This window comes from Gossypium hirsutum, chromosome A09, assembly GCF_007990345.1.
Source record: "Gossypium hirsutum isolate 1008001.06 chromosome A09, Gossypium_hirsutum_v2.1, whole genome shotgun sequence".
NCBI lineage: Eukaryota > Viridiplantae > Streptophyta > Magnoliopsida > Malvales > Malvaceae > Gossypium > Gossypium hirsutum.
In genome coordinates, this window is record NC_053432.1 from 71230157 (window position 1) to 71238505 (window position 8349).

The 8349-nt window shown below is 33.3% G+C and overlaps 1 protein-coding gene across 2 annotated transcripts; it reads right to left on the bottom strand.

Annotated features, from left to right (window-relative positions):
* Positions 1-1367: 1367 nt before the first annotated feature.
* On the bottom strand, positions 1368-6574 carry LOC107889516 (bZIP transcription factor TGA10). 2 transcript variants are annotated; one of them, XM_016813962.2, is made up of 11 exons: positions 6114-6574; positions 5852-5952; positions 5213-5292; positions 4966-5094; positions 4738-4806; positions 4597-4656; positions 4425-4502; positions 4260-4335; positions 3886-4157; positions 3343-3582; positions 1368-1721 (listed from the first exon to the last, which is right to left on the bottom strand). In XM_016813962.2, the coding sequence occupies exons 1-11, from the start codon at positions 6305-6307 to the stop codon at positions 1569-1571; spliced, it is 1452 nt and encodes a 483-aa protein (XP_016669451.2). In that variant the 5' UTR covers positions 6308-6574; the 3' UTR covers positions 1368-1568. The 2 variants fall into 2 exon arrangements, with proteins under 2 accessions (XP_016669451.2, XP_016669450.2); XM_016813961.2 differs by having other exon boundaries at positions 5213-5307.
* Between the last annotated feature and the right edge of the window lie 1775 nt (positions 6575-8349).

Here is an 8349-nt window from a genome sequence, read left to right on the forward strand (position 1 = left end):
GGTCGTTTTTCATTAATATCGTCTAGTGCTAGGATATAATGTTGTTGTCTTTAGCAATATTCTTCATGTTTGCGTGGTATTTGTATTCCTTTTTCTCTATTTTAATAAAATTTCTTTTGATGAGAAAAAATAAAATGGCAGGTCAAATAGCAATGAAGTTTATATTACTATTTAATTAATATAATTAAAGTTTTAATGCTTTTCTATGTGAAATCTTTTATTTGAAGTTGAAGAGTAATTAAAAATAATTTCTCTGTCATTTTTTAAACACTAAATTTAACTCTGTTATGTTTTATGTAGCTTTTTTTTTAATATAAAAATTAAATTCATCCATTTAATAATAATTGATAAAAGGGAAGCCAATCTTTGTTGAAGAAAAAGAAAGCTTTATGTAGACATATATCAAGGAATCAATTTTGTGATTGCAAGAGTGAAGCATGAGAGTGAAGCCATGAAGCTTGTAGAAGATGAACATAAGCAAAAGACTGCAATGGAGTTACTTTAACAATATTTGGCTTGCAATTCAAACATCAAGCAGAGAAAGAGACAAAAAAACCAGAGGAGGACAGCTCTTTTAGCAGAGGACAAAAATTCAAGTTGGTTTATTGAAAGGTAAAAAAAAAACACACTTAAAAGTAAGAGGTCCTTAAGCTGCAATTTCTTTTTTTCTTCTTTTACATTATTTCCCTTTCCTCGTTCGGCTGTTGCTTCCCCTGTCCTGCCACCATCCTATTCCGGCCAGCTGTCCCACTGCCCTGCCAAGCCGCCCAGCCTTGCACCACTCACCGCCGCTGCTACCAAGTGATTAATTGAAATGGAAATTTTAATTGATTAATGTTTCAAAGTCACCTCTTCTTCTCTTTATAATGCATTTATTTTTCTTTTCTATGTTTAGGGACAAGTTATCGAGTTTTGCCGTCAAGACGTTCAAGTAAAAAACATTAATTTAAATTAAGTTTAGCCACGTGTGGAAATTTTACTGGTAGGGCATAAAGAGAGACACGGTGGAGGGGGCAGAAGGTTTTTACATGCATTGCAAAATTATTATCCAAAGGATGTATGACATTTATTCCCTGTCTCGGTAAAAATGTGACTTTGATATTTCCAAGGTCAATTTTTTTAACTTTTTCGTCTTAATTATTTTAATTACATAAATTTTATAAAAATATTAAGATGAAAGTTAAATTTGTATGATTCAACACTCGGCATCTCGTTTTTCCTCTTAAAACAAGTTAATTTAGTGTTTGTCATAATAAACGCAAAAATACAGCACAAAATACATCAGAAAACACCAACTTTTTTTTCTCTATTCTCAATGCCCTTTTCTTCTTCTTAACCTGTTCCATCTCTTTCTAATAAGTCAGAAATGGCTGCAAAATCATTGTTTTATTTTTCCTTTTCCGGAAATTCTTGTCAAGAAAAATCAGTATAATATGAAAGAGATTTCTAATTCTTTAATTTAAATTTGAATCTATTCTTAACTATTAGTCTATCTATACATCTCTCTATGTAGAAAGGGGAAAATATCAAAGACGACAATAATAATTTTAATTAAAAGAGCTAGGGTTTTATTGGTCTTCTCGAGGTCGAGCCAACCAAAGGGAGCTCAGAGCTCTTAGGCGATGGAAGTACTCGGCGATCGCCAACAAACATCTTGCAGCTTGACGAATCGTCAGGATTTGATGTAATCGGAGTATGGCTTGATGCCTCAGATTATCCGCCTGTAAGTTTTTTTAAACATTTTTTTAAAAAGCAAATTATCGGAAATATATATGCTAGGAAAAATTTTAGGTATTATATGTATCAATGGAAAAAGTTGAATTTTATAAAGTTTTCATATAATTGTAAATTGTAAAGAAAAAAAATTACATGTTACATAGTCAATAACTTGAAAGGTAACATTAAGACTAAACATGTATTAACTTGACTTTGAGGGTAGAATTGAAGATAAATTTGCTTACTTAAACTTCACATTGGCTATCAACCCCTGACTTTATGGCACCATATGGGTGTTTTGATTGTCAAAATGGGAAATTAAGGGATAGAGAGGTTGAAAAAAAGGAATAATTTAGGGTATTTTCATTTTCTGAGTTCAAATTTACTTGTGGGGTATGGTTTCTACTTACCTTGTCTAGAAGGGTTTTGACATATATGTAAAAGATAATTCCATGGTGATCATATTTGAAACCTTCACTTAATACTTGTTTAATTTCATTTTAATTTCTACCCTTGGTTCAAAGAAACGTAATGATGGTAACTACTTACCTAGAGAGACCTGAAAATTTAAGGGTAGCCATAAGTCAGCTTAGGAATATAAAAATGTGGTCAATTAACTAGGCTTTTAATGAACATGTTGTCCTCTAGGTGAACATCTTGCTTACACAATTGACTTTAAAGGGTCCTAAATTGTTTAGGATTCGTTTTCTTTTCCTAGTGATGGACCAATAATTTCAAAGGGCCTACGACCCCACCTATCCTAAATCTTCAAAATGTTGAACTAGAAATGCCCTAATCCCAGAATTACCATAACTCTAAGTTCACTGTGAGCAAAGGATGGACGGATGTGGGGGATGTGGGAGAGTAGAGTCGGCCTAAAATTGAAAGAATAGTCAAAAAGGATGTGATGTCTTTAAGTCAAACGGTTATGACTATGACATCAACATACGGGCACGAGGGATCTCGTTTGAGCTTTGATGTCGATATCTATATACATTACTTACCAGAGGAAAGAGAAAGCACGTGAAAATGCAAATATTCTTTTGACTTGGTTATAGCTTTTTCATATTTATACTGCCCATCAGGTGACAAGTTCATTATTGTCGACAAATTGCCATGCTTGCTTTAGGCACACCCATTGTTACAATTCCTAGGTAAATGAAATAGAGTTTGATTCTTCTACTGCAAGTGATTTAAGTCTTGAACGGCATGCTATAAACATATACTAGTCTGTTGCAGATACTTGGATAGGGAAACCTCCTAAATCAGACAAGCTGAGTTCTTTTTAGATGGTCCTTAGATGGCATGCGAAGTTTAAAACCCAAAAGACTACGTACTACATGCAGATGTCACTTTCATAGAAATGCATGAAAGGATCCAGTCATCTTATGTGGATAATAGCTTTGTTAATGGAACCACCACATCAGCATGAGGAGACACGGATGGAGTAATTTCATGGAAAGCATGAGGGGGGAGGGGTTAGGTTTAACCAGAATTTTTTCCCACACATATCTTGATGATCCTGAATTCATCATCATTGATGAGGCTTGGGGGGTCCACAAGCACAGAGAAAATCAAACCATAATAATATCATAGTAGTAGGAGTATACAAGATGGAGTGCATACCTGTCTAACAAAACCTTCAATGGTGGAGAGCTTGTTGATGGCGACAGCCATTTGGCCCATGTAGTTAGCCATGTTAGGAGGGCAGCTCAGTGAATCAGATGTTATAATATCAGAAACAGATTGGTTCAGAGCTTCCAAGCCTTGTGTTAGAGCTTCTTCAGCTTCCTGTGTCGACTGCTGCAAGGCACATATCCCCATTATCTGCTGCTCCGTCAGTGGCTCTATCTGATTCAGTATCACCTGAAAATAAAATAATAATAATTAAAAAACACGAGTAATAATAGGGATTTTCTAGGTTTTGCATTCATGCAATTAAAAGCACCACTTGCCTCCTGCTTTGTCTCAAAATATCCTACTTTTTCACTAATATCCCACATTTTTTGAATGTCCAGGGAAATATACAACGGGGAAAGACTTTATAGAGAGGGAGAGGAAAACAAAATAGGTGAAATATAGAGGAAAATGAATATAATTAGTGGGATTATTCTTAGAGTTTTTACAATAGATGTATGGTAGTGATTAGAATTTAGTGTGTTAAGGTACCTTGATGAGGTCAGATGGGCGAAAACCGCCCATCCACATGAAACATCGTTCAGCGGGAGTCTTCCACATGCCAGAAACAAGGTGAAAGACATCCGTTTTAGCCACCATGCTTTTGAGGTTCATCACTTGGTCCAAGTGTGCTAAACAGTTGTCCACGAAGATACGAAGCTCGTTCTCCGGTAGATGCTCTTGAACTGCGGCCCTAAGCTCGCACATTAGTCGATGATGCTCTTCTAGCCATCTTGTATACTCCATGTCAAACAAGGCAGCATCTGAACCATATAAATTTCAGTTGATATATATATATATAGCCATTAAAAACTCAAAAAGAAGCAAGAGAGAGAGAGAGAGCATTTTATTTTTAGTATAGAAACCTGGGCTTATGTTGTTAATACCAACAGGAAGACCTTGGTCTCCTCCTAGGATATTGCCACCACCGAAAAACATGCCCTAAACAGTAAAACAAGATCTTCAAACTTATACTCAAATATAAATAGGGACAAACCATATGCATAAAAGGTATAAGGGAGATGTCTCACTTGAGTTCTTGCTCTTTGAAGTTCTTGTTCCAGTTGGGTTAGCCTGATCCTACTTGATTCTAATTGCTGAACATAAGCCTGTGAAAATACAAGAACCCCAACGTCAACCCCATCGTCAAAACTTGTTTAAAAGAGAGAAAAATGATCAATTTTTTTTCTTTTATGGGCTGACCTTTTTTCTTAGCCTGCTTTTCCTTGCTGCTTCTCTATTCTGAGCAAGTCTCCTCAATGTCTACTCGGAAATTGTCCAAACAAATTACAAAAAAAAAAAGTCCTTCAAAGGTGGGAATATATATATAGTGAAGGAATTCACCTTAGGGTCTGGTGTTTTGGGTCCTTCTTGCTCTGAACTTGATGTTGGCCCTTTGCGATTCCCCTCACGCTGCCAAATTAAAACTTGCATTTTTCAAAACATGGGAATCTCTTTCTTTTTTTTCTCGTTAAGATGATGAATGCATCATGTTTCTGTTTCCTGATTTAAATATAAAAATATATATATATAATAATTTGGTTTTTTATATTCAGAGTTAGCCTATGATACCTTGACAGCTTTAACAGGTAGATGGGGTGCAGAAGATAAAGTATCATTTCTGGCGTTGGCCAACTCCATGGACGACTCTGATGGTCTTTTTGAACCACTAGTTGCTGGTGAAACCAATCCTGTATTTGTCTACCAAATACAGAATATATACATAAAATAACACACCCAGACATAGAAAATTATTATTTTAAAATACTTGCACCAGCATAACTCTAAATCCTCAATATGAATAAATAATATGTTTCACCTTGTTTGACGATGGCGGCTCAACGTGCATAGGCTGAGAAGGGAAAATGTTCAAAGTCGGAGGCCTCATTCCAGAGTTATCTGCGTATATAAATTCTGGTAACCATTAACTCTCAACAGGAAAGTTTCGAAGAAAGGGAAGGCAGACAAACCAGCAACACAAGTATGAATATATTAAACAAAACATAGGGATCCTCAAGCATTATTTGTAGCTTTATTCCATCAAAAACAGAAATAAAATAAAATAAAATAAGAAAAGAAACACACCCCTAAAAAAACCATATCCCCACATATACACTTTTCAGTACAACGTGTAAGGACTTTTTCAAGGGATTCATTATCACAGAGTTGTTTGTTACTGGTGTCCAATTCAGACACTCATATCATGTTAGAAAATAAAATAAGAAGTTGAAAATATCTTTCTTTCTTCTGAAATGATCTGGTCAAAGAAAGTACTGGCAGATTAAATCTGTTGAATAGCTAAACATGCTTTTCCTGTGACCAAAACAGGCCTGTTCCAAAAGAATCTTCTTAACAGAAAAGAAAGAAGATTACGAAAGAGGAAGGAAAAGAAAACTCCTATATTTTTTGAACTAAACAAACAGAGGGGGTGAAAGAGAAAACTTGGGAGAAGACTCACTTCTTTGGTCTTGAACAGTTGAAGTGTCTTGACCATCAAGATACAGAAAAAGGGCTTGATCTAATTCACCCAAATCATATGCTCCACTATCTTTATTGCTGCTGCTCACCCCCAAAAAGAACACAAGATTCAAGAAACAGGAATGAAATTTTCAAAAACTTAACATCTCCATCAAGAAAATGAATGAAAAAGAAAAAAAATAAAGGTTGAGTTGGTTGTGAGTTTGGGTTTGTATAGTTTTTGCACTGTAAAAGAAATTTACATGAAGTTCCCCGGGATGGAAGATGATGAGGACGATTGCATCATAGCATAAGGAATCTGGTTTAGATGAGGTTGATTATGCTCCTGAATTTGATGCTGATGATGTTGTTGTTGCTGCTGCTGATGATGATTATTTTGTTGGTGGTGTTGTAGCTGGATAGAGTGGTTCATGTAATTGCCTCTACTGGTAGCCATGAAAACAAACACCAACCCAAACCCAAGCCTAAGCTAAACTTCGAGCTCTTGGATTCTCCATTAATGGCAAAACTACCTTCCTTTTATTCCTTTGTAAATCATTTGTTCCACCTCCATCACCATATAAATACTCATGAGAAAGAAAAGAGAAAAAAAAAAAAGGGAAGAATAGAGTCGGTTATAATCTGAAAGAAAAGAAGAGATTTTCTTTTTGGTAGTATGAGAGACTCAGAGAGAAACAAAAACAAAGAAAAAAAAATGGTATTGAATGCACAGAAACTAAAGACAAAACCTTTATATATATCTTATTTAAAAAAAAAAAAGAAAAGAACTTTATGTATATCTCTCTAAACTATTATGACTATTTTTCCAGGAAAAATACAATATTTTCAGATAAAGCGGTCCTTTTGTAAAATACCTGATAAACGAAAAATAGAAATATGAAAAAGTAAATAAATTTTAATAATTTGAGTTAATTTAATTAAAAGGTTATAAAAAATAATTTTATAAAATTACAATTTAAACTATAAAATTAGCTTGTCTCTTTTATATTTTTATCAAATCTTAAAAAGTCACTCATGTAGAACTTTAAAATAATTTTTTAGGAAGTAAATTTTAAAATCTTCATATAATTTTTAATAAATGTATATTAAATATATTCTTTTATCCATGTGGTGTAGCACTCATATTTATTTAATATTTAAATATTTCATTTATTTATTTTATAGAACCAGTATTTGAGGGAAACCGCTTAAAGAGAGTTAAGACTTACTTGATTGAGTTTCCAATTGACCATTGGAAATGCCTATAATAACCTTATGAGATCTTATATTTACAATTGACATTTTCATGCAAACTTACACGTAGATGTTGTGGTGGCGGCTCTCCTCTCCTCCAAACTACTACTACAGTTCAGGCCTTTTTAGCCCTATTTTCTACATACATTTTTGTTTATATATTCTTTTGTAAAAATACTTATAACCTGTTTATATTCTCTACATACAGAAAATTTCTATTGCTTAAAATTATAATGGCTTGTAAATGTCAGATCATCGAAATTCGCAAGGTTTTCTTTTTTGGTAAATCTTTGGAAGGTTTTTTTGTTCTTATATAAGTTTAGCCTTGAATAGGTCCGAGTCGACAGGCTACCTTATTTTACTTCCTTTTTCAATATAATAGATTTCATACAAGGATACTACTGTCAAATCAAGAGATAGGAGAAGGGACTTTTAAAATAAATGTCCCAAAACTTAACCCCCAACAAAAACAAACCTTACCCCCTAAAACAACATGTGGGGTCGAGATTATAGTAGATTTAATTATGGTCGCGGTTAATTGTTTAAATTTAAAAGTTTGTTCGAAATTTAAGAGGTTGAGTAAAAATATTAAGCTCAAAAAATGAGTTTTGTCAACAAAAAGATTAGCTCAGTTTAAAATATGGATCGAGATCAAGTTTAAAAAATATTAAGATGATTATTTATAAAATTGTAATAAATAAAATACATTATATTATTAAACATTAAATTAATAATAAAATATTTTTTATTTTTAAAAAAATTAATATGGATGGCCTGAAATGGGCTTGGATTAACTATTTACAAATATGGATGGATTTGGATAAAATTTTAGGCCTATATTTCAGGTTAGGTCGAATTTAGACAAGCATAAAGTATGTTAATGGCACAACTTATGTTTGTAGAAATTGAAAGTGCAAAAGAATATCTTATGTTTGTGGAAAAACGTTTCTATTCTTCAAACAAATCATTTATTGGTACTTTAATGGCACAACTTACGACTACGAAATTTGATGGAACAAGGGAAATACAATAATAAATCATCAAGATGACTAATATTGTGACAAGTTTAAAACCTTACGGGATGGTGCTGGATGACTCTTTCTTAGTGCAATTCATTTTGAACTCACTACCTATGAATTTTGGGTAATTTCAAATTAACAATAAATATATTAAAGATGAGTGAGATGCTAATAAACTAGCTAATTAGCTTGTTTTAGAGAAAGCATGATTAAAGAGTCAAGGAAG